This window comes from Aquarana catesbeiana, linkage group LG07, assembly GCF_042186555.1.
Source record: "Aquarana catesbeiana isolate 2022-GZ linkage group LG07, ASM4218655v1, whole genome shotgun sequence".
Classification (NCBI taxonomy): domain Eukaryota; kingdom Metazoa; phylum Chordata; class Amphibia; order Anura; family Ranidae; genus Aquarana; species Aquarana catesbeiana.
This window is the reverse complement of record NC_133330.1, coordinates 64,401,038-64,424,878: the sequence shown is the minus strand read 5'-3', so window position 1 is coordinate 64,424,878 and position 23,841 is coordinate 64,401,038. Positions and strand designations below refer to the sequence as shown.

At 41.3% G+C, this 23,841-nt stretch overlaps 1 protein-coding gene across 1 annotated transcript in view; it reads left to right on the top strand.

The window, feature by feature from the left end:
* The window catches only part of CCDC66 (coiled-coil domain containing 66), a 76,178-nt gene extending 52,649 nt beyond the window's left edge, over positions 1 to 23,529 (top strand). Inside the window, 6 exon segments of the mRNA XM_073592265.1 lie at positions 41 to 184; positions 6,739 to 7,232; positions 9,961 to 9,998; positions 13,167 to 13,432; positions 19,899 to 20,026; positions 23,247 to 23,529. Coding sequence (XP_073448366.1) covers positions 41 to 184; positions 6,739 to 7,232; positions 9,961 to 9,998; positions 13,167 to 13,432; positions 19,899 to 20,026; positions 23,247 to 23,300 — 1,124 coding nt within the window. The 3' untranslated portion in view covers positions 23,301 to 23,529.
* The last annotated feature ends 312 nt before the right edge of the window (positions 23,530 to 23,841 follow it).

Genomic DNA, 23,841 nt, shown 5'->3' with positions numbered 1-23,841 from the left:
GCTCCATAACATCAATAGTGTTGATCTGATCTTTTTTCAGGTGAAGCCATCCACTTGGATCCCACCCGGGCTGCTAGTTGCACCACTGTGATACCAGAGAGCTCTCGCAGCAGGGCCGACAGTATTATCATACCAAGTGTTACAACATTAATCTCACCCAGAAAAGACACAGCAGTTCAGACAGGTAGTAGATTTTTTTTTTCGTGATAGACGACAACAGCTTGTATAAAGTCTGCTTGCTTGTTGTATACAAAACAATGTTGGGGTATACATGCCACAGTTTTCTTTTTTTGCTGTTGTTCTAGAAGGATGGATGTATTTTCTTTAACTCTGCTGGAAAAAGACTAAGTGAATATCTTTGTACAATACAGTCCACAGGTTGGATATTCATAGGCACTGAGTTATAGGTTGGTACCTTCAGGTGATTGGACACTGGCAAACTTTTAAAGACATGCCTCATGGGTGTCCCCCTATAACACTACTTTATGCTGTGAGTTCTCTGTTTTTTTGTGTGTGTGTGTGTGTGATGTAGCTCTTGGGTTAACCAGTATATCATTTTAAATTTGGATTCTTCATTCAACTTTTCGCTGTCTTCTAATGACGTTTGAAGCAATGCACCTAAATTGGTGCAACCTTTGTATAACCTTGGAGCCATACCTGGACCCCACACCATGGGGACAGCCTGCAATGTTGCTTTGAGCACTGGATCCTGTATGGGTGCTCACCTCAAAACTAAGTACAATGGATGTAGTTTGCCACAGGGTACTATACAGTTTCAAGGCAATGGTCAATCCCTAAGTAACCCAGACCTTAAAGACCCCTTTAGGAATTTGCTCCCTTTGATGGGCGAAGCTTCTACTCTATATAGGGACCAGCAACATGGATAGGTAAGGCAGGGTCACCCTGTTTATTGATCCATTACTGTAGCCTTATAACCCTGAGTAGTATGCATTCATGCGTTGTAAGTATGTTGTAACCGGAACTGTTTGACACATAATCACTTATATATAGTGTAAAACTTGTCAAAACTTGGTGCTAAAATTCAACAACTCAGAGCTTAGTCTTAGGTGGATGACCAGGTGTTGCATCGCACCACAGCTTGCACACTTTATCAACACTTCTGCCTAGAGCCCTTTTATAAGGTACTCTTCCTCCTGACCTTCTGCCACAAGGACTTTGATACAAGCTGGTCTGCACTAGGGTTGCCGCATACTCCTTATCACACATGAATTTCCACAACCTAGTCGTGAGTACCCCCACAGAAGGATACCCTCACCTGTAGCAATAGTGGAAACCAAGTGAAAGAACTGCAGCAGAAGCTTAGGCAAATAATTACCCTGCTGAAGACCCGCACAGCACTCTGTCTTATGGTGACGATGCTTCTCTTGTGTCGGAGCAGGACCCAATTTCAACAGTGGTTTTTGTATCTGATTCTAGATCTATCTTAGGCACACAACACATGGTCATCTTTGTTGAGGGCTCAAAAAAACAAAACAAAAAGGCACCTTCCCAACCCCCACCATCTATACCAGAGTTGGTTCCCGGTATGCTTGCCTTAAGATGTAGACCTAGAGGAGAATGAAGAGGACCTTGAGACAGTGGTAGAGGGGCCCACGGCAGATTTCTCCCCCCACTATCCTATACACCAGATGTGAAGGCTTCAGGCAATCTGCTTGCCAATGTTTATATGCTCCATTCTTCTGTGTGGAAAACCCTCTGCATTGTTGCAATTGAATCTCCTAAGTCTCGCCAGGCCCCTTTGGGTACAAAGAGACCTGCAAACTCTAAAAAGGCATTTCCTTTTCATGAACAAAAAATAATGGGCAATCTATACCCAATCCATTGAGTAAATCCAGAAGATTTTTCTAGGTCCCCAGAAAAGGAGAATCGGGGCTGCTCTGTGCAAAACCATTACACAGAGCAGTTAAGTATAACGCGTTTGTTTAAAAAAAAAAAATCACTTTAAAGACTGTGTGCAGGGAAGATAAGCATGTGAACCCAGAGAAGGTGGAGGTTGATAGACTGGAGGCAATATAAGGCATTACAATTACATTTAAACTAAACTTTTACCAGTATTGTGCATTATATTTCAAATATTATATTTGAAAAAAAAAGACTTTAATATAAAAAAAATATAATTATACACACACACACACACGTGTGTGTGTGTGTGTGTGTGTATATATATATATATATATATATATATATATATATATATATATATATATATATATATATATTCTCCCTCACCTCTGGCATCTTCCCCGACGCTCTAAAACATGCACTGGTCACCCCCATACTCAAAAAGCCATCCTTGGACCCTACCAATCTTAACAACCTACGCCCTATCTCCTTGCTCCCCTTTTCCTCTAAACTCCTTGAACGCCTGGTTTACAACCAACTGAGTGACCACCTCATTAAAAACAACCTTCTGGATTCCGCCCTCAACACTCCACAGAAATTGCTCTTTTAAAACTCACAAATGACCTACTAACTGCAAAAACCAATGGACACTATTCTGTACTCCTACTTCTGGACCTTTCAGCTGCCTTTGACACAGTTGACCACCCCCTTCTCCTCAAAAAACTTTACTCCCTCGGTCTCCGTGACTGTGCTCTTCAGTGGCTCTCATCCTACCTATCCCAACGCACCTTCAATGTCACTTACAATTCTACTTCCTCCACTCCTCTTCCCTTCTCTGTCGGGGTCCCCCAAGGTTCTGTTCTTGGACCTCTTTTATTTTCAATCTACACCTCTTCCCTGGGTCAGCTGATAGCCTCTCACGGCTTTCAATATCATTTCTATGCTGATGACACACAAATCTATCTCTCCACCCCTCAACTCACTCCATCAGTCTCTTCCCGCATCACTAACTTACTAACCGACATATCTGTATGGATGTCACACCACTTCCTCAAACTCAACTTGTCCAAAACCGAGCTTATAATATTTCCTCCTCCACGTGCCTCTTCCCTTGACTTCTCTGTCAAGAGCAACGGCACAACCATCCACCCGTCCCCACATGTCAGGGTGCTAGGTGTTATCCTGGATTCTGAACTCTCCTTTCAGCCCCACATCCAATCACTTTACAAAGCTTGCCGCCTCAACCTCCGCAACATCTCTAAACTACGTCCCTTCCTAACCAATGAAACCACAAAGCTCCTGATTCACTCCCTGGTTATCTCTCGCCTTGACTACTGCAACTCACTCCTCATTGGCTTACCTTTAAACAGACTATCCCCCCTGCAGTCCATCATGACTGCTGCTGCCAGACTTATCCACCTTACAAACCGCTCAGTGTCTGCTACCCCTCTCTCCCAATCCCTTCATTGGCTGCCACTTGCCCAACGAATTAAATTCAAAATGCTAACAATAAGTTACAAAGCCATCCACAACTCTGCCCCCAGCTACATCACTAACCTAGTCTCAAATACCAACCTAATCGCCATCTCCGCTCCTCCCAAGACCTCCTGCTCTCTAGCTCCCTCATCACCTCCTCCCATATCCGCCTCCGGGACTTCTCCCGAGCCTCGCCCATCCTCTGGAATTCCCTACCCCAATCTGTCAGACTGTCTCCAAATTTATCCACTTTTAGGCGATCCCTGAAAACTTTCCTCTTCAGAGAAGCCTATCCTGCCTCCATCTAATAACTGCACTATTTTCTCCATTAGCTCATCCCCCACAGCTATTACCCTTTTGTATAACTTGACCCTCCCTCCTAGATTGTAAGCTCTAACGAGCAGGGCCCTCTGATTCCTCCTCTATTGAATTGTATTGTACTTGTATTGTCTGCCCTAATGTTGTAAAGCGCTGCGTAAACTGTCGGCGCTATATAAATCCTGAAATATATATATATATATACATACACACACACACACACACACACACACACACACATACACCCTTTATAGTAGCGATTATCTGATCTTTTTGTACTATAAAGGGCTAATTTACATTTTTTTTAACCCAATTATGACAGGTGATACAAAAAAAGCATGCTGCTACCACTAAATGTCTTAGGCCTGGTTCACACCTATGCGTTTTTTGGTGCTTTTTGCAGAAACAACTACAGTTCATGTAACATGGTTTCCTATGGGACACGTAAACATCCTATGCTTTTTTTTCAGCTGCTGGAAAGGGTGAAGGAGTTTTTTCAACGCCAAACAGTGCTTTTTTTGGTTCAATAGACTTCAATTGAGAAGCTGCAGAAAAGCATGTAGTGTGTTTTTGCCGCAATTAGCATTTTTTAATCTGCCCAACAACAAATTGGCCAAAAAAAAAGCATAACAAAATGCAAAACACAAGCCGCAGCAAAATCACATGTGCAAAACGCACAGCAAAAAGCACTACAGAAACGGATCACTACGCAAACTCCATAGGTGTGAACCAAGCCTTATGCTGGCCATACGTGTGTCGATTTTTGGACGAAAATATTCATACGAAAAGACTTTGTACATTCGCTGAATGAAAGAATGTCTTTTAAAAATTTCACTTACCTTTAACATTCAGTTTTAAAACAAATGTAATTTTTGAACAAAAACCACATACACTGTCTGAAAAATCTTTTAACTAAAAAGTTTTCTATTCTGCTCCTTCGAATTTTTCTGTCACTGTGTTCGAAAACGAAAGTCGATTTGACCCCACTAACTATTAGAATATCGAACGAACGTTCTGAAAATGAAATTTTTTGTGTTTTTTTTTTTTTTGTTTTACGGAAGACATTGTTTTTGTATGGCCAGCAAAAGTGACAGCAGGCGCAGGTAGCTTTTATCAAGCCACCTGTCTATGACAAGGGAGTCTGTTTTTTGCTGATTTTCAGACAGAACTGTAATATATTATGTATGACAGTCTTCATTTTTTTTTTTCTTTACATGAAAAATGTGATCTCTGATGATATTTACCAGATTCAATAACGAATACTATATACAGTATATCTCTTCTGTCTGTTCTCAGAGTTTAATTAGCGATTTTCCTCCCTAACATGTAGTTGGTTCTTTATATTTACCACTGCATATAGATATCTAAGAATAAATTGCCATTTTTTTTTAAACTTCACATATTAACTAAATTATACACCACCCTTTTTTTTTTTTAAGGTTATTATCCGATTAATCAAAATAATAATCGGTCAACTAATCGATTTAAGAAAATAATCATTAGTTGCAGCCCTAATATTTTCACTCCTCCAAAAATAATTGCTAATCTCTATCCAGTGGAAAAAGTCTCCACCAAAACAGTGATCTATTCTGGTAATAGACCCTTCCATCTAAGTCTTGAACAAACCTCTTATTGAACTTAATAAAAGGTATTCTTCCTTCAAAGATTCTGCCGGTAGAATGTACAATATGCTCTTAAAGGTGCTTTCTACTTTCGCAGGCTCAGCTCTATAACCAGCTATTGCTGGAATTTCTGTCTGCCAAACCACAGCTAACTGGACTAAGGCAATGAACAACCAATACAATACTGTATTCCAGAACCATTGTTTAATTGAGCAGTTACCTTCTGCTTTAATGTTTTATGTGGATGCCCTAGAACAGGTTATGACACAACTCCTCCAGAATGGCTCTGCTTTCCAATCACAATCTTGTGGCTCAAAGATCTATTCTCATTTTCCCATCATGCCAGCGCTCTCAGCTCTCTTACTGTGGGAGACGAGCATGTTAAGTTTATGGAGCTTCCATTTGGAATGTCCTCTGAAACCCAAGCATTCACAAATGTGCTTCTGACTTTTCTACAAACTCAGGGCGTTCATATCACAGGTTACCTTGACTTTCTGCTGAAGGGCTTCTCAGCCAGGAGCTTGGTTTCCTGTCTCCAAAGGACCATCCAGTTCCCTCAACTGTTTGGCTGCATAATCAACGTCCCAAATCTGCCTCTCAGCCCTCATACCATCTTGAGTACCTGGGTCTAATCTTGGACACATCCAAAGCCAGCTTATTCCTCCCTCAGTAAAAGATTGCCTCCCTAAGGTCAAGCTCTCGGATCCGCATGGGTCACAATGACCACTCTCCCGTTACTTCTGGCTCATGGTGGCCTGCTTTGAAGCAGCTCCCTTTGCCCAGTTTCACTCCAGACCCCTTCAATCCATCATCATTAGGAGATGAAACAAGCAAATCCAAATCTTTGGCTCATCCAATGCTTCTGTCCAGCCAATTAAAAAATGTTCTTCCCTGGTATTGGGAAAGTAATTCCTTCACAGAACTGGTATTTCAAGCTGTTGTATAAGTATTTTGTTCGAGTTATTTAAACCCTTGTGTTTCTTGTGGTCGTGTTGGCAGTTCAATGTTGCTATGATGTTGCACGCCTCGCAGTTTTTAAGTACGTTCCATAGTCTATGAATACAAGTCCTGTACTGTAAGATTAAGGTAATAGGAATTTTTGACTTGCCTGTAAATTTCTTCTCTTGGAGTACAGTACAAGACACAGGTCTACTCTGTGCCTTGATCACTTCTTACTGCTTGTAGTGAGCAGGGTTACATGGGTATGTTTTAGGGGGCAGCCCTTGCAAAAATGTTTGCCATTGTCTGTCTGATTATCTGAAGGTAGCAGCCTATAACCCAGGGTCTATGAATACAAGTCCCGTACTCCCAGATGGGGAATTTACAGGTAAGTCAAAATTCCTGTTTTTTATTTTGTGGTATGGTGGCAATGGTAATACTTGAATTGCTAGGCTGCATTCCCAGAGCTTAGATCTGATCCTTCCAAAAATTTAACATATGTGCATGTTCTTCTTGACAGATGATCTGGATAATAGGATAAAGCCTGAATCTGTTTCTAATAGACAGTCCTGGAGACAACAGAATGCCTCTCCTGATATACCTGTAGAATTCACCTACCAGCAGTCAAAGGCTGAACAGCTGGGGAACAAGGTAAAGTCTCAAAGAGACAGGAGCGAATCTACAAAAGAAAACACAATCAATGACATTTATGACCAGTATGCAAGAACCGAAAAGCAGACCAGGGAACCTGGAAGAAAGCCTGACTGGAACAGAAACAGACCTCAAAGAAAGTTTGTCCCAGCTTCTGAGAGGTACCCCAAAGGACTACAAAAACAAAGGGAGGAAAGTAAAGTGAGGCGACAGATGGAGCTCCATCATTTGGTGGAAAAAAACTCTTCCAATAACCTCAGTACTAGAAAAGACCAGTCTCCAGAAAGGCCCACTGTTCCTCGAGGGGAAGCCAAAATCTCCCACCCGTCAGACAAAATCAAACCTGCTGTTGAATTTCGAAAGGTAATGTGAAAACAAATCTCGAACATTCTGTGTAAAAAAAAAAAAAAAATTACAAAAAGTCCATGTTACAGAATTGTCAAACTAGGCCTGGAGAATATTTTTATGTCACGTTTAAGATTTATTTTTCCCACTCTGTAGTGCAATCGTTTTCAGAATTGGCAGCACCGTGTGTGTGTACACACACACACACACACACACAGAGGGCCCATATGTGAATCAATATCTCCCTATGTGATTGAATTTTTACAGTGACAGGTTCTCTTTAATGAGACACCAGGGGTCTAATCAGAACCTTGATGTCTTCCGTACACTCTGCTGAAGCTATTGGATCACAGATCATGCTCTACTAGCTCCTTCTCTAGCCATCGCTTCCAAGGAATACCCACAATGAATCAAAAAGTGAAGTAATATGCGTCGCTTCCTGGTTTAGTCACTGGGTAGGGGAGCGGTGTTGAGAGAACAGATGCCTGCCCTATCCAGCGATACCATGTGTTCTGGTGCATGTGGAGGTGATTGGGTGTCTTTCTGTCAACAAAGCTGATGTAAAAGTGCTCACTTTTACATTATATTGAACAGCCTGCCCTCTTCCCTGCCAGTGCCACCCTTGGAGGCTCTCCGGTTCTCCCCATACCTCTGGGGAGCCCAGGACCAGGCTAAACTGCTTCAGGATGTCATGTGGAAGAGAACACTCCCTGATCTCCTCTGCAATGAATGAACCCGAAAGCAACAAGGATTTCAACTATCAACAGCTACTATTAGATTCAGGCAGGGTTTAGGAGATCCTGGACATGTCCCCAATTAGCCAATGAGTGCAGGTTTTTTTTTTGTTTTGTTTTTACCATCAACAGCTACTGGTAGATTAAGACCTAGTCGGCATGCCAAAAGTCTTTCCAGTTAGCCTTAAAGGAGTATACTGAGTTTGGTGCAGAAAAAGATTGGGCCTTCAGAACTTCTTACAATTCCCAGTCAGAACCTGCCTTTGCTGTCTGCTTTTGCTGCCACCTAACCCCCCTTCATTTTCAGGTGCCCATTCCTTTTGCCTCATAACAGAGGTGTTTTCTTAAGATTAATGATGGCAATGTGTTGCTCCCCCTGATCTTAAGAGCTTAAAATACTCTCATGTCTCGCCTAAGCAGCCTAAAAAGGAAATGGTATCCTTTCTAATTAAGGCTGTTAGTGCCACTTTAAAATTAGAGGATTCTACAATTCCTTCCCCTAACATGGTGTCTGGACTCTGTTTTCATAGGCCAAAACTTTTAACCAAGGTGTTTCATTATTGTCCCTTATTCAATTATTTAAAGTGGTTCTAAAGGCAGAAGGTTTTTAATCTTCATGCATGCTATGTATGAAGGCAAAAAAGCCTTCTTGGTGCAGGCCCCCCTTTATACTTACCTGAGCCCCATCTCAATCCAGCAATGTGCATGAGTGCAGCGGGTCTCCTGGGTCTCTCTCTCCTCATTGGCTCACACAGCAGTGGTAGACATTGTCTCCTGCTGCTATCAAGCACAGCCAGTGAGCTAATGAGGGGAGTGAACCTGCTTAAGTGCCCCCATAGCAAGAGGCTTGCTATTGGGGGCAATCGGCAGGAGTTGTTAGGGCCTCTGGCAGGGGACCCAAAAAGAAGTTGCACAGAGCAGATAAGTATAACAAAGTTTGCTTCCTTTTTTTTATGTTTACCTTTTTAGAATCATTTTAATACATTTTCTTGCCCCTAAATAGTTCCTAATCTCTTTTTGCAGAGGATTTTTTTTCAAGATATAGTATACTCCTGTGGTTGGCAACTTATCTCACCTTAAAGAACTGCAATTGCATTATTTATTTATTTATTTATTTATTTTGCTTTGCTCTGTTTAAGGCCAGGCACACAAATCTAAAGTTTAATGGAGAAGGTTTCCACCTTCCTATCCTACATCAAATGTTTCTTTCATTACTCCAAGTCCGGTTCTAGCTCCCAGACCCACGTTTTCTTCCTAGTAGATGGGTGTACCTGGGTCCCACTGGTTTCCTCCAGTTCTATGCTGATGGCACTGCTGGACATTTTCCGATGTGCAACGACATTTCATCTGCTGCATTTTTTCCTTGGCCGACCAAGGAAACAGTCTATGAAATTGATTATCCTTGGCACCTGTATGGTATAATTGGCTAATCATACACCTGACCCTCTAATCCTACAAAATCCATGATTTTGTGCAAGTGTCAAAATTGATGCTGGTTTTAAGCCAACAGGTAGTCACATCAAATATCGATTTGATTTAGATCTTTCTTGTATTCATTCACTTAGCATTTTGTAAATTTTGATAAAAATAAACAAAATATATAGTTTTTGAAAGCATTCTTACTTTACAGCATTTCTTCACACCTGCCTAAAACTTTTGCGCAGTAGTGTGTGTGTTGTGCCTTGTTGCACAGTGGAACATAGACTTTATTACACAATTTATTTTCACAATTATGTTAAAGTTATTTTTTTTTTTTGTTTTAAATTAAACAATTCAGTGTATTGTAGCAATGCATCATACCACCCTGACACAATATACACCAGTCTGCTAAATTTTAGCTTTCAAGCTGGTGTAAGTGAGCCTTAACACTTTTCACTGTTGTAACCCAAACATATATGTATAAGCCTAAATTAGCTAAGGATTTTTTTTTTTTAAGCATTTCAGCACAGAAAGTGCTATATACAAATATTGCAAGATTAACAGCTCTTATCTGAAGTCTTCTTTTATTGCAGGAGGAAAAAGTTCAGAAAGCTGACCCATATTTCAAAAGGTAAGTGCAACTATTCACTGCCGGAGCCATATATTTTTTTTTTTTTTTTCTTTGCACACATGATAAAAATCACATTTTAGGCCTGACGCATACATTTTCTGAAAGCAGAGACTCTGGAGAATGAAATGCTTCCAATGGTTTATCAAATGCATATGTTAAGCAAATACACTAAAGTAAATTTTATTCACACAAATACAATACTGTACACATTTTTAAGTAAAATACAAACGATGAGGTTGCACCGAGATATCCAGTATGTCAAGCATTACAATTTTTTATGCCTGTACAATGGCAAGAAGCTTCGGTACCCAAAAGTATCCATAGGCAACACTTTAAAAGCCCTTACAAGTCATCCTATTAGTTAATTGTGAATAATGGCCCTAGGATTATTTCTCTCAAGTGCAGTGCGATGTAAAACCTGTAGCGCAGTCGTCCTTGGACCCCTTTCACATTGAGGCATTTTTTAGGTGTTTTAGCGCTAGAAATGGTGCCTGTAAACTGCCTCCCATGCCGCCCGAATGTAAAAGCCCGAGTGCTTTCACACTGGGGCGGTGCGTTTGGGGGACGTTAGAAAAAGTCCTGCAGGGAGCATCTTTGGGGCGGTTTGGGAGTGCTGTATACAGTGCTCCCAAAATGCCCCTGCCCATTGCAATGAATGGGCAGTGCTTCGGAAGCACCACAATATGGCGTTTTTAACCCCTTCTTAAAACAAGTGGCCCTAACGCAGCCATGGCTCGGTGTGAAATGGGTCTTTTTGTACGTAGGGTGTTAAAAAATAAACCATTTATACAACAGCCTAATTTTTATTTATTTTTTAAGTTTGTTTTTTCACTTAATTTTATTGTTTTCACATGGGGGACCAGTAGTGTGATAGGTTCTCCCTAGTGAGACATCAGGGGTATTAGACCCATGATATCTTCTGTGAACTTCACTGAAGCTAGTGGAGCACAAACCACCCCGCCCAGCGCTCCTGCAAAGTGACGTCTCTGAACCAGGAAGTGGGGTAACACATGTTTCTTCCTGGTTCATTACCTGGAGGGGAGGATCAGTGAACGGATGTTCATGAAGTTCCCTCCAGCTATTCCCAGCGCCACCTGCCATGCCAGTCCTGGGCCCGCAGGTGGGGCAGGGGTACCCAGGATATAAGGTGGATGGGGGTATGGCGCTTCTGTTCCAGTGCCTGTGGAAGTGGTTGGGCAGCTTTTACTACAAAGCTGACAGTTGGCTTGTGATATACACACAAATTTACTGAGGCTGCAGTATGTAAAAGCCACCGATGTAAGCCTTTAACATTGGTGGCAACAAAAGGGTAATAGTTTGCAATGTTGACAAATTTCCTGGTGACCACTACCTAACATTCCTCTAACTTTGGGGAGCTTTCCTCTTACTTCCTGTTACTTTACCTAAACAGGAAGTGAAGGTTTTAAGCCTTCATTACTACTGCAAAATAGACAGTAAAAAAGTAAATACAATTTTATGACATCCATCCCTTCTCTCTACCTTTCCCAATCAGAGAACACCCCTTATTTACAGAAAAAAAATTCTCTTAATGATGGAAGTGCTGAGACTAGCGCTGACTGTATGTAGCACAGACTACAACGATGAATTTCTTAACCAAGAATAAAAATTCCAGTTAGAATATAGTACTATAGAAGTCAAAAGCTTTTTTGCTCTGATAAACATTCAAAGAAACACAATATAAATCAATCCTCCAAAGGTGTCCAAAGAAAGTCCCGTGTTAGTTGAGTAACATAGTGTACATAAATCAAGAATTGCAATCATGCTTGAGAGATATAAGGTGGTAATCCACCTCTTCAGTTAATGATCTGCCATCAGATGTATAAATAAATGTCCAAATAAAATCTCCAGAATGTCTATATAAAGAAAGAGGCCATACGTGGCGTGTTTGTCGTATACACTGATTTATTAATAAAGATTCTATATACTCACATTGTACATGTAATAATAAAGCATCCAGCAAAAATCATTGTGGTCTCCGGCTCTAATACCAAGCGCCTCCGCCAGTAACTTGCACACAGCTGGCCGCGCTGTGAGCAAAGGCAGGAATGGGAGTTAATCATCAGTCTGTACGTTATTACGCTATGAATGGCCTCTTTACTTTTAAAATGTAACATTTTATTTTTGCACCCCAAATGGCCCTCCAAATGTGAGATTTGACAAACTAGATGTAACCAAGCTGGATGCTTTGGGGGGGGGGGGGGGGGGTGGAAGAATCTAGAATTCAGCTTCAAGCACTTCCCTACAATAAAAACTTATAGCATCTTTTAGAGGGAATCAACAGTTGATAAATTGTGAACTCAGTTTTTGCTATGGCATATTGCTTGTTTGTCAGTGTGTACATAGTGTGTATTTCTTAGACAAAACAATGTTCTTTTGTGGTGCACCGAAATTAATTCACTTTTTTTTTTTCCATATATAATTGTATTGTATCCAACTTTTTATTTTAATATTTTAAATGAATATGAATTTTATTTTTGGCAAATAGCGGCACATTTTCAGATGGTAATTTTCGGCGGCCATTATTGGCACTTTTTTTTTTTTTCTATCGGCGAAAGGCAGATAACCCTATTTTCGGCCAATAATTTTCATATTGTTTCATCCCTAATGTTCTTGGCTGTGATTCTGGACAATAGGCATTTCATGGGGCTTTTACTGTGCAGTGAAGCAATTACTGTACCTGTGCATGACCCTCAGGCATGTAAGCTTAGATGTTCCCAAGATGATGGTAAAACAGTTCTTGTAGCATTTTCTGTGCGCTCTTCTTCATAGAAGGTGAGCTAACAAGTTTTTGTGGAGTAATTTAGCCTACAAGTTTTAGAGCCCAAAGCACTGGGCATGCAGAACCACTTATCCCTTAAAGCCTGTGTCCAGGTGAAGACCAGCATGTAGCATTAGGGCTTGTTCACACCATGTCCACTGAACTGCTCTTTTCTGCAAAGCACCGCATGTGTATGGTCTGGACAGGGCACATAGAAAAATACAATTGTTTTCAATGTGCCCTGCTCACACTATACATGCGCTGTGGTGTGGTGAAAAAACAACATAAACAAGTCTTTAGAGCAGATGTTCAGTTACAGTATGTGTTACTAGCATTATAGGTGTACATTTATAGATGAGTTGAGGGGAAAATTTTTTTTTTGCATCTAGATCTGACTCTCCTCCAGTTCCTGCAGTGAAAAATCGATTACAGCAAACTCAGCGGAGACCAAACAAAACTCCTGTCCCTATAGTTTACAGTGGGAATCCCATTTCTCCCCAAAATAATAGGTCTCCAGAACTGGACAAACAAGAAGCAGATAGACCACCTTCCTCACAATTTGTACCATATGTTAGGACAAAGGAGATCTACTATCTGGACCCTGATGCTCCAATGTCAAGACCATCAACACATGACCCCCAGTACAAGCGGACTGGTAAGATTGCATTTTTTTGGCTAAAAATGAATGCCAGAAAGAACAAGTAATTTTCTAATTGTATGGTGTTTGGAATGACAGGATTTGTTTAGCATCCAATGAGGGACATAAGCTAATCATTCTTAGGTTTGATGCAGCTGCCTTGTGGAGGTAGGGAAAAAAAAAAAAAAAAAAAGTTGGCCTGCCCCTAACCATCATGTTTCAGCTTTTTGATGGTGACCTAGGAGGTTGGTGGCATTTTCCTCCTGAGGAAAAAAAAAAAAGAATCTATATAAAAATCCCTGAATACTGGGATATGAGCCTATTATGTGAACTTCGCGCACTAAGCGCCATCTTGTGGCACTTTCCATACCATACACATTCCATTGTGTTCTGTATCAGCTGTAGACTACAAAGTTTAGAGTCGTGCCACAATCGTTGGCGTCACCCAGTCTCTGTAGGCTCTCTCAGCAAGATATGTTAATTGCAAAACAAAGACCTACTTACAATGTAACCCTAATGCACTTGACATTGCCCTACTCAGCTTTTTAAGGCCGCCTGGTCTTTAGTTTTATACCTTCAGGTTTTACCAGGTGGCTATCCAGTCTTTGGCTGCAAAGCACTCAGTTGGCACTCCATGTTTGTTTGTTGGGCCCGTTGGCATTGTTCTGTGTGCCTTGTTATTGCCCACCCCTTGAATTAATTTCCTGGGGATGTCCCAGTGTCTGTGAATATCCAGTTTGCAGAGGCATTACTACAACCTTCAGGGCCCTGGTGCAAGAAACCATGAAGGGCCCCCCTGACCCACTGGTCGCGGGCATGCTGGGGGTTATTTTTGCACTCACTGATACGAATGTTGGAAAGGATTTTACTGCAACTTCATCAGTTTGAATTGAGATTTGCTCCAACAATTGGAGGAGCACTAAAATGTGAAAAGCACTGCTATTGTGTGGATCTCGGGAAGTGCTGGGGGCTGCACCTGACACCCTCTGTAATTTTCAAGTTGAGCATCACTAGGGATGAGCTTAGGCTTTTTTTTTTTTTTTTGACAGGAATCTGAACCCGCCTGAGATACCCTGCCAAAAAGCTGTTACTACAGACTCAATCGTAAGCAATGGAGACCTTGCTCTGCATTGTCAATGGCCAAGGCGGTCTCTATTCCATCAATCGAGCCTCTGGCCAACCCTGGATGCAGACAGCGTGCCCAGGGACAGTGTTTCTGCTGAGTTTCTAGCTGCACCTAATCTGGCAAGATTTGCATGTGGCTATAGCACAGAGTGCAGAAGTGTTTAGAAGCTGCTAAACTGTCAGCCTTGGCTGCCAGTGTGAATGTAGCTTTCTGACAACACATTCCAGAAAACAGGAAGAACAAACTTCCCAATCCCTGATAATTGACCCACCAGGTCAGGAATTTACTTTTTCCTCATGGTTGAACAGTTTAGACTGCCTAGAGCTGAAGGAAAACCCCAGACTAAGGGAAAAGTAAACGAGGACTAGGAAGCTGTAGGATCCACTACATCAGAGCTATGCTGATTTTGTACTGCGTGCAGTCCATGAAGTGCAGCAATATAAGCAGTTGATAAGGGGGGCTCGGCCTCCTGGCGATGCCAAGGAAGACTCCGAAGTCAATGTGGGCCATTACCCCATAGGGTAACGGGAATCCAGCTTGCAGATATTAATACCCTTGAAGGTGACAGAGCAAACGTCCCCAGAACAATTAGAGTGATTCTGGGGTCACTTGTTGCAGCAGGATTGTCCCCTCTTATTTCGATCACATGGCAGGGAGGCAATTAAGCTGAGGGTAGGAGGCAAGGCTTGAGGTACTTGCAAACCCCAGGCAGTTGGCGATAGTCGGATGGCCAAAGGTGACCAAGATCACTGTAGGCAGGCAGCAGGAACGGACCAGAAATTGAAGTTTCATATCGCTCTTTGTAGATCAGAAGCGGCAACGGGGAAATGCTTTCTTGCGGCTGAATAGAAAGTGTGCGCACATTCCCCTACCCAGCGTATCTCAGTACCCTGTCCATCATTAAACCCTTCCATAGTAGTGACTGACGGAGAAATTTAAAGGTGCCCATCAGTCCAAACAGAGGTAGCTCATCGGTGCTTTGCCCATTTGGCCTACTCACAGAATTAGTTGTCAGAGGCAGGCAAGCTTTGAGGCAATGGTTCTGGGCCTGGAAAGCTCTCTGGGGCTAACTTGTGACCAGAACAAAGTCTGGAAAGTGTCCAACATAGAATCTAGTGCTTGAAGGACACTTCCAAGCTAGCCCCTGATGTCCAGTCCAGCAGGATCGAGGTAGATTGGAGAAGGGCTGATCTGCATAGTTGCCATTGGGACCAGGGCAAGCATTTAAAGGATAAGTTGTCAGGCTCTTACAGACACCATCCCCAAGCTTTTCTGCCCATACCTTTTGTAATGGCTGTTTAAAAGCTGGAGGAAGTGTCAATGGACTACGAGGGTGTTCATCAGTGCTCTACAAGCCATCTGCCGCAGTGGAAGACTGGACTTGTAGTTTTTGCATTCACAGGTTGCTGTGAATGAATGACATGGCTATGGCGGCATACCCCAGGTTTAATACGTAATATGCTCCATAAGTTAACTTATCCTTTAACCACTTAGGAACTAGCCTTGTTTTGGATTTTAGGTGTTTACATGTTTAAAACAGCTTTTTTTCCTAGAAAATTACTTAGAACCCCCAAACATTATATATGGTTTTTCTTCTTAGCACCCTAGAGAATAAAATGGCAGTCGTTGCAATACTTTTTTTTGCACCGTATTTGCGCAGCGGTCTTAAAAGCGCACTTTTTTGGGAAAAAATTTTTGAATACAAAAAAATAAGACAACAGTAAAGTTAGCCCAATTTTTTTTTATATTGTGAAATATAATGTTACGCCAAGTAAATTGATACCCAACATGTCACGCTTTAAAATTGCGCCCGCTCGTGGAATGGCGTCAAACTTTTACCCTCAAAAATCTCCATTGGCGATGTTTAAAAAATTCTAGAGGTTGCATATTTTGCGGTACAGAGGAGGTCTAGGGCTAGAATTATTGCTCTCGCTCTACCGGTTGCAGCGATACCTCACATGTGTGGTTTGACCACCGTTTTCATATGTGGGCGCTACTCGCGTATGCGTTCGCTTCTGCGCGTGAGCTCGTCGGGACGGGAGGTTTTTAAAAAAAAAAAAAAAAATTTATTACTATTTATTTTACTTTTTTTTTTTTTTTTTTTTTTTTTTTTAAACAGTGTAAAAATAAATAAAATAAAGTGTCACTTTTATTCCTATTACAAGGAATGTAAACATCCCTTGTAATAGAAAAAAAGCATGACAGGTCCTCTTAAATATTAGATCTGGGGTCAAAAAGACCTCCGATCTCATATTTACACTAAAATGCAATAAAAAAAAAAAAAAAAAAAAAAAAAGTCATTTAAAAAAATGACACTGAAAAAAAATGTGCCTTTTTAAGAGGCGTGGACGGAAGTGACGTTTTCACCAGCAGTGTCATGGAGACGAGTGGGCGCCATCTTAGCCTCACTCAACTCCAGGCACACCACAGAGGAGGACGCGATCGCCTCCGCCGCTACAGACGGCTCCGGTAAGCGGCGGAGGGCACCGGATCGCGGCGGGAGGGGGGGCCCTCTCCCGCCACCGATAAAAGTGATCTCGCGGCGAATCCGTAGTGTATAAAAGGGTCAGTGAGTTTCTGGACTCCTGACAGACCCTTGCATCCAGTGCTGCACTGACGTTTCTGGATTCTGACTCATGGGGAAAGCAAAAGAATTATCAAAGGATCTGTGGGAAAAGGTAGTTAAACTGTATAAAACAGGAAAGGGATATAAAAAGATATCCAAGGAATTGAGAATGCCAATCAGCAGTGTTCAAACTCTAATCAAGAAGTGGAAAATGAGGGGTTCTGTTGAAACCAAACCACAGTCAGGTAGACCAACTCAAATTTCAGCCACAACTGCCAGAAAAATTGTCCGGGATGCAAAGAAAAACCCAAAAATAACTTTAGGTGAAATACAGGACTCTCTGAAAACATGTGGTGTGGCTGTTTCATGCACAATAAGGAAGGACTTGAAGAAAGATGGGCTGCATGGTCGAGTCGTCAGAAAAAAGCCATTACTATGCAAATGCCACACAGTATCTCTCTTACAATACCCCAAATAGCACAGAGACAAGCCTCAAACATTCTGGCACAAAGACATTTGGAGTGATGAGACCAAAATTTTGCTTTTTGGCCATAACCATAAACGCTACATTTGGAGAAGAGTCAACAAGGCCTATGATGAAAGGTACACCATTCCTACTGTGAAACAGAGGTGACTCGCTGATGTTTTGGGGATGTGTGAGCTACAAAGGCACAGGAAATTTGGTCAAAATTGATGGCAATATGAATGCAGTATGTTATCAAAAAATACTGGAGGAACATTTCATTCATCAGCCGGGAAGCTGCACATGGGATGTACTTGGACATTCCAACATGCCAATGATCCAAAACACAAAGCCAAGTCGACCTGTCATTGGTTACAGCAGAATAAAGTGAAGGTTCTGGAGTGGCCTTCTCAGTCTCCTGACCTCAATATCATTGAGCCACTCTGGGGAGATCTTAAACGTGAAGTTCATGCAAGACAGCTCAAGAATTTACAGGAACTGTAGGGTTTTTGCAAAGAGTAATGGGCAGCTTTACCATCTGAGAAGATAAAGAGCCTCATCCACAGATACCACAAAAGACTTCAATCTCTCATTGATGTTAAAGGGGGCAATACACAGTATTAAGAACTGGGGTATGTAAACTTTTGATCAGGGTCATTTGGGTATTTTCTGTTGTGATTATGATTTAAAAAGAGTAAACACAGTTGATTGATCATAAATGGCTTTAGCCAAACACTAACCATGAGTGAAAGAAAAGTTGTATATGTATATATAATTTTGCACATTCATATCGGCCTCCCTCAAGGAGTTTACAGTCGAAGGTCTACATCTCGCATACTATGGCCAATTTAGATAGGAGCTACCAGCAAACTGCAGAAACTGAAGTACCTGGAGGAAACCCATGCAGGCACAGGGAGAACATGCAAACTCCAGGCAGGTTCAAATTCCAACCAACAGCCCTAGTGCTCCTAGGCTAACAAACTTGGCCCTTGTGCTACTCTCAACAGTCAACCTATAGCTTTCTTTGTAAATGTTTGTCACATACCTGATAGGAGACTGAGATGACAAGGTTGGCCTCTCTTGTATCCCCAGCCCAGGCCACACTGAAGGTGGAACAGATGGTGCCGAGGGACAGGAGGAACTCGAGTGCTGGCAGGTGTTGCTGGTAGAACTTGCAGTAGGATATGCAAGCTGGAATAGTTTGGCGGGACAGCAGGTCAAGAACTGCAACCATACAGGATGAGCCAGCTGAGGTTAAAGGAGCACTCCGCATACACCGCAGGTCCGGAGCAGGAGGCTAGTCACAGCTTTCAGATGACTGAAGACAGGAACACACTGTGATGGTTGAGGCTGATATAGGTGACAGCCTTAAGCAAGCACTCAAAGATGATGTAGAGCCTATTCAGAGACACAAGCAAAGTCAGAGGTCTAGACAAGGTCAGCAAATGGCAGGCAATGCAGTACAGGGGCATAGACAGAAGCATAGTCAACACCAGCACCAAGGTCAGGAACAGATAGGCAGAAGAGCAATTTGGATCCAAGATCAGGTCAATAGCATGCTAAGTCAGCAACGATGGTCAGGCACAGGGTACAAGCAGGATACAGGAAAAGCTGAAGACCAGTCAGCACAGAGCATGAGCATCCTTTAAATAGCCCCTCTGGCACCAATGGGAATTGTGCATTCTTGTCCGCAAGTGCATGCCTGGTCACCATTTTGTGGAAAATACAATGTGCATATCTGCACACCAGATGTCTCACAGGAATTCCCTGACCATATTTTTTAAACTGTTGTCTTTCTATGGATGTGAATTTCTATAATCTTCATATTCATACACCTCAACTAACTACCTCAGTGCCTCTATATTTGCATAATAAGAGTTCCTGTAGGACGGGATATCAAACTGTTGCCCTCCGGCAGTTGCTTACCTACAATTCCCATCATACCTCTGCCTTTGGGAGTCATGCTTGTAACTGCCAGCCTTGCAGTGCCTCATGGGACTTGTAGTTCCGCAATGGCTGGAGGGCCGCAGCTTGACGCCCCTCTCTTCCACTTTGTTGTACAGGAATTCCTGTTCATTATAATATTAACAAAGGTCCACAGACAGCTGTCAACAAAAGCAGCAGAGCATGGCTTGATGGACTGTTGATGCTGTGTAGATGTACAACCCCAGATAAGCACCTTCCTCTAACTGCAATGCTCAACACATGAACTGGGTCAAAACAATAACAAGAAAGTGCTTGCTTGCAATAACAGTTTACACAAATCAGATAACTAAATGCATGATGATAGTATTTGTTCTGAAAGTTTAATAGTTTTTTCCTATCTTAGCTGGTGACCAAGAATCCCGACAAATATTCAGCTCTGACCATGCAAGGGACCCATTGCTGAATCCAAATGTTGTCAGAAACAAAGATCGACAGCAAGCAATACTGAGAGGGCTGTCTGAACTAAGGAAGGTTTGTCCCTTTTTAACCTTGTTACACAAAATGTTTAAAAATACTCGTGCTGACAGATATACAATTTCACATATAGTATCTTAATTTCATGTTGACTTTGCCTTTATTAGACATGTTGGAAACTATTAAAAGCACTTAAAGTATAACTAAAATCAAAACCTTTTTAAACATTTTAGATGGAGTGGAGAGGGATTAGAACACCTGTCAGTTTTTTTCTGTCCCCTGTTAGAGAGGATGAATCTCCCTATCTGTCCTGTTTACCGTTATCATTCAAAGTAAAAGAAAATGGCAAATATTGGGTTGTTCCCAGAAAAGTAGGGGAAATCTTCCAATGAGCACACTAGTTCTCGTGACCTGGGGGGGGGGCTCAAGAAATTCCCTTAACTTGCAGGGATTTCTTCTCACTTCCTGTTTGGCTATGGGACAGGAAGTGAAGGGAAATCTCAGCAAAAGGGACAAAAACAATCTGATATTTCCCCTCTTGCTCTATCCAAAATAGGGGGGGGGGGGGCGAGTTTTGCCTATAGTTCTACTTTAAGGCCCACTACTTCAAAGGTAAAGTGGGTGCTAATGTATCGGAAGTGTTAATCACTTGCTTGCTGGGCACTTGTACCCCCTTCCAGCCCAGGCCAATTTTAAGCTTTCAGCGCTCTTTGAATAATTGCGCGGTCATGCAACACTGTACCCAAACTAAATTTTTATCATTTTTTAACCGCCACTGGGTTTTTTATTTGTTGCTAAAGAAACAAAAAAAGGCAAGATATTAAAGAAAAAAATTTCATAGTTTGTTATAAAATTTTGCAAATGGGTAATTTGGCACTGATTGTCAGCACTGATAGCTGACACTGATTAGCAGCACTGGCGGGCACAGATTGGGAACAATGTCCCTGTAACAGAAGCCGGTTACCAGCTTTCTCCTATTCTCATGCTGATCGTGAGAAGGAAAAAAAAGGCCAATAACTCACTTCTGTTTACTTCCTTGATCAGATGTCATTGACCGACAGCTGGATCACGTGTTAAAGGGCCGCTCTGATTGGCTTTTTCTCCGGTTTGGTGATCAGCCGAGTCCGAAAGGATGCTGGCCATCACAGGAGGACGTCTATTGATGCCCTCCCAGCATTGGAAGCATGTGATGTAGTTGTCTTTGGGCTATAGTGTGGACGGAAAGTGGTTAAGGTAAAAAAAAAAAAAATAATAAAATACATATATGTAACAAACTTTATACTTGCTGTAAAAGCCAGTTCTTGGAAGTCTTGAGGGATACTTTAAGTAGTCAGGTTATACTGCTGTCTACAGGGAGGATGGTTCACTGACAAACAGCAAAAAAGGGTAAACCAGCCCCAAGTTAACCCCACTTCTACTCAGCACACACGTTTTGTAGTAAGCAGCACCAAATGCATGAACATAAAAAAGAGAGAAAAGCCTCTTTTCATTCTCTGCCATTGAGGAACACATGCAGATACATTTGGTACGTCCAAAACCAATCCCAAATGAGGGGTTAAAACTGGGGACTGTTTGCAGCCCTGAAGCCACCTGAAGGACCAATGTCTGTATCTGAACCGAATGTGGGTTCAGATACACCAAATAGGGTAGCCAGCCACTGACTGTTTCCTGGCTAGGAATCTACTGTACAGAGCCTGCATATGTATTGACCAAGTAAGGCAATCCGAAAATATAAGTGTGTGTAAAATATATATATATATTATATATACACACATATATACATATATATACCCACTTTTTTAACTACACAAAGTAACCAGGCTTTTAAGATGACTCTTTATATTTCCTGTACAAACAAATATATGTTAATGCACCACCTAGAGGAGGAAAGGGTGCAGAAAAAAAATATTCAGTGCCATACATATTTGCGCTACTCTGAAGTGCACTGTGTTTATTTTTTTTTATATGCCTGCAGGAGGCAGAGGGTATGTGAGTTTACAAATGGTGATTTTAATCTACCAAGATGCACTGAAACTATAGCTCTTGCTTTTATTTTAAAAGTGCCTATGCTTCTCAAGGAAAATGTAACCTGTCTCATTATACACACCAATCAAGTCATAATGTGGCAGCTGAGGAAGACTGCTTGGTTCCCACATGATCTTCCTGGGCTTAATCATTTCTTTCAAAACCATGTTTTTACCTAAAAGCGCCTTATGCAGGAAGGTGCTATAGGCAGGCCACTGTTTTCACACATCAGTATCCATTCTAGGCAGCTTATGTCTTCCTAGGTGTTTTTGGAAAAAGAATAGGATTTTTGACTTGTCGGTAAGATCTGTTACCCTTAGTACTGCACTGTACTGTACAATTTCTATTTTTCATGGTTTTCTGTGCAACTGTGAGTCAAGTGGGCTCTTCATTACCACAGTGAGTAAACTGGAATCTTACCAGAGAGCCATGACCCCCTGCAATAGAGTTGTCAGAATGCACCTGATGTTCTGAAAATCAACCTTATTGACGGTCTCATCTGATCAAGTATGTATATGAAATGAGGAAGAAAGGAGGAGCTAAATCTTCCCAATAGTATAAATCTGCAATTATACTTTAATAAAAATGGTAAAAACAAAAGAAAACCGCACTTCAGGGACTTGTTGTGTGTTGATGAACATGTGAGTGTTTTTAATATTCCTAATGGAGTATAATTTTGGATTTACACTACTGGGGACATTTGGCTTTTCCTTTCTTCCTCTTATATACATACCTGATCAGATGATGCTGGTTGTCAAAGTGGATGTAAGCCCTGGATGTTCAAAACAGCCGGCCCTTTTTGGTAAGCCTCCACAGTGTTGATTTGGAGTGGGAATGAAGAACACCATTGGATTTTATTGTCATAGCAACACATTTCTGGGCTTTTGATTTTTGCATGGACTTCTATTACTTGAGGATTATTAGGTTTATGTTTTGTTTTATGATCGCTTATATTATTGATGTATTATTCACTTATGTATGTTTAATTTTGGGTCACTTGCAACAATTGAGGCAAATTTGGATTAGTGCTGCTCTTTTTTGTCATTTTAGTATTTTATTGCGTAAGCAGCTTTTTTCATATTTATTTATTTTTTTTATATTTTCCACAAGTGCAGTTTCACAAATCTATATTAAATATAAAATCTAGAACTGGAAAAAAGAGTCACATCAAGATTACTTCTAGGCAATTCATCAGTTATTGAACTATATACTTTTTTTAATATATTCTTGTATTTCTCTTCTCTTATGTCAGGGTTTGCTTCAAAAACAAAGAGAACTGGAGACTGGCTTGATGCCTGATGTTTAAGATGATGGAACCAGCAGCTGTCCAGTTGTTTGGCATATACCTTAGAGATGTTTGTGGATATTTGTTTAAATTATATGTATAGAATGTACTGTTAAATTATCAATGTTGAACCTTTGTATTTGCTGCTGTGTTGTGTTTATTTATCAGACTTCTCATAGGAGTATTTGTCGATTTTTGGAAAGCTTGTTTTTACTAAATTAAATATTTTTTTAATATGTACAACTTAAAATGTGTGTTTTTTTTTTTTTAATAGGCTCATTTAATAGTTTGCAAATGTAAATGTGCTTAAAAAAAAAAAAAAAAAAAAACATTCTACCGCAGGCTCACATCTCCCTTGTTTCTCAGATTCTGGCTGCAGGCTTCCAACGGGCACTGGATCTACATTACCAAGTCACACAATTGAACTAATAAAAGAAAGGGAAGCTGCTCTCCAATTAAAAGCCTTATTCAACTTTATTATTAAGTATCCAGTGTGGAAACTGTCCCACCTAGTTCCTGCAAGTTCTAATGCATTTCGCTCCAGCTGGAGCTTATTCATAAA